Below are 2,498 nucleotides of genomic sequence, written 5' to 3'. Positions count from 1 at the left end.
GGGGGGGGGGCAGAGAAAGGGGGAAAGAGAGAATCTCCAGCAGACTGCCCACCCAGTGAGTAGCCCGATGTGGGGCTTGATTCCACACCCCTGAGATCATGACCTAAGCTGAAATCAAGAGTTGGTCGCTCAACCAACTGAGCCACCCAGGCATCCCTTAAAAATAGTTTTTTAAAGTTCCAACTTGAAAAACAATAACAGCTTATCTTGCCAATTCTTTGTGAATTCCAAGAGATAGAAAGTTCCCCTGGATTTAAGAAAGAGCTAAAGTCCTACCTGATCCAGTTAGCAGTGAAGTAACATAATGAAGACTGTTATAAATTCTTGAGGGATGCCTTATGAGAATTTATCTGGCAACAAAATATTCTCAAGCATTTCTAAGGGAGGTGATTTCTTGATCTTTCACCATTTTATAGTTACAAAAATTGTAGCTTTCCTCATTATTGTTGGGAAATGCCTGTGAAATAGTTTCTACCCAATCTTCTGTGCAACTTACCTTGATGAGTTATGATAAAAAGATGTTCATCATGGATTTTATTTCCTTTTATTTCACTTTGAAGTTCCTGTGCATTCAAAACCTTTTCCAACTTGAAACAAAAAGAAAAAGAAAGAAAGAAAGAAAGAAAGAAAGAAAGAAAGAAAGAAAGAAAAGAAAGACTAATTTTTTATAAACTTCCAGTTATAAGATGGATAAGTAATGGGGATCTAATGTATAGCATAGTGATTATAGTTAATGAATTCTATTATATTCTTGAAAGTTGCTAAGAGACTAGGTCTTAAATGTCCTCACCACAAAAAAGAAATGGTAATTATGTGATACAATGCAGATGTTAGCTAATGTTATGGTGGTCATCATTTTGCAATATATAAGTGTGTCAAATTAACATATACCTTAAATTAACACAATGTTATACATCCATTATACTTCAATAAAGCTAAAAAAAGATTTTTAAAAAGAAGGATTAATTTTGAAGTTGTAAAACTTGTTTTTTATCAATTTTAATAAGAAGTAGAATACAATACTGAAAAAAAAATCCCCAAATTCCCAAATTCTCCAGAAGCAATCTATTGCCTTTTAAGTAATGCATGAGTCTTAATCATAAAGAATGAGTTGAATTTATGATTTTTATCATCATTATCTTTTCAGAAGAACTTATATTGGGTAGGATGCTATAATAACAAGTACTATTGCACTCAATGAGAAGTCATATCCCTTCTGTACTCTTGAGAGGAGTATGATAAAAGCTTGGTGACTTACTTAGCTCACTGTTTATCTTCTACTCTTTTATTCCTCAAAGAGCCTATTCCAAGAAGATCTTAACATTCTTTATCAGCTCACCCCTAGACACCCATCCATGAACACGTCAACGGCTCTAAACATTTCACTTCTTAAAAACTATAGAAGACAACCAGGCCATATTTATTATCTCCAAATACTGCATTTGTAATATTCCTTTTTCATTTACTAATGGTTTCAAGAAAACATGTGTCTTCAACATTTCTACTTTACGACAAGGGATTTAAAAAACACATATTTTCTGGGTCCATTTGCAATGATCTAGGCTGGGATATAGAGACCATGTGCTATTTACACAAGTTGTGCAATATCTGCCAGTTATCTACTTTATCTTATCATTTACACTCTTCAGCTCAAGATTCTGCACTCTGCTTGTACCGTCCCTCTGTCAGAGAGGTGAATTTTCGCCTAGGAGTCTAGGAGTCTCCTGAATTGTGATACAAAAGTTGAAAAAGCATACATCTGCGTCTTTATGTCTGGAAAACTTTTTGGTGACTGAGTAAACCAAACCAAACCAAACCAAACAAAAACCTCAATTCATGAAAATGTCACATCACAGAATTTAGCAGCTACCCATGGAAACCAAGCACTGTAAGCACTCTACAACTCACATGCAGGTAGTTGCCGTAGATAAGTCCTCCTTTGCTGGCTCTATTCACACCGGTTTGTGATTTGTCTTCATCATTGCCTTCTATGGATAATTTTTTAAAAGCACATCTACAGATGCAATAAGGGAGGAGAAAAACAGGCAATCTTGAGAAAGCATGACAACTAATAATAAGAGTGATCAAAATTCTCTCACTAACTGATTTTCAAGGAGATTTTTAACAAGAGAAGAAGAACGGCAATTGTGAATGCTTTCGAAACTCAGAAATTGAAGTGATCTTACTTGGCATTTCTAAGAGCCTGACCATCCTTCAAATAGAGGTAAATACTCACCCAAAGTTGTTTCCTAAAAATGGGCACCCGCTCATGGTGAGACCGCACCAGTCTGCGAAGCGCTGAGGTTTGACTGTGGACGGACGAGATCATTGACCTTCCCAGATGTTCTCCAGCTGTCTTTTATAGACCCTGCTCCCGCTGCACCAGCCAATCAGCCCTCTCTGTGTGCTCTTAGATAGGCTCTCATTTCAATTGGTACAGAAGCTGAACTCTGTAAACTTTGGAGAGGATCTGTGTTGGGGACAGTTTGTTTGCTAAA

At 36.5% G+C, this 2,498-nt stretch overlaps 1 protein-coding gene across 1 annotated transcript in view; it reads right to left on the bottom strand.

Moving 5' to 3' along the window:
- TDO2 (tryptophan 2,3-dioxygenase) overlaps positions 1 to 2,271 on the bottom strand; it is a 17,695-nt gene extending 15,424 nt beyond the window's left edge. Inside the window, exons 1-3 of the mRNA XM_008685532.1 lie at positions 2,237 to 2,271; positions 1,909 to 2,014; positions 497 to 587 (exon numbers count right to left, since the gene is read on the bottom strand). Coding sequence (XP_008683754.1) covers positions 497 to 587; positions 1,909 to 2,014; positions 2,237 to 2,271 — 232 coding nt within the window. The remainder of the gene's footprint in view (positions 1 to 496; positions 588 to 1,908; positions 2,015 to 2,236) is intronic.
- Between the last annotated feature and the right edge of the window lie 227 nt (positions 2,272 to 2,498).

This window comes from Ursus maritimus, unplaced genomic scaffold (assembly GCF_017311325.1).
Source record: "Ursus maritimus isolate PB19 unplaced genomic scaffold, ASM1731132v1 scaffold_11, whole genome shotgun sequence".
Classification (NCBI taxonomy): domain Eukaryota; kingdom Metazoa; phylum Chordata; class Mammalia; order Carnivora; family Ursidae; genus Ursus; species Ursus maritimus.
This window is presented reverse-complemented; position numbering and strand designations above follow the sequence as displayed.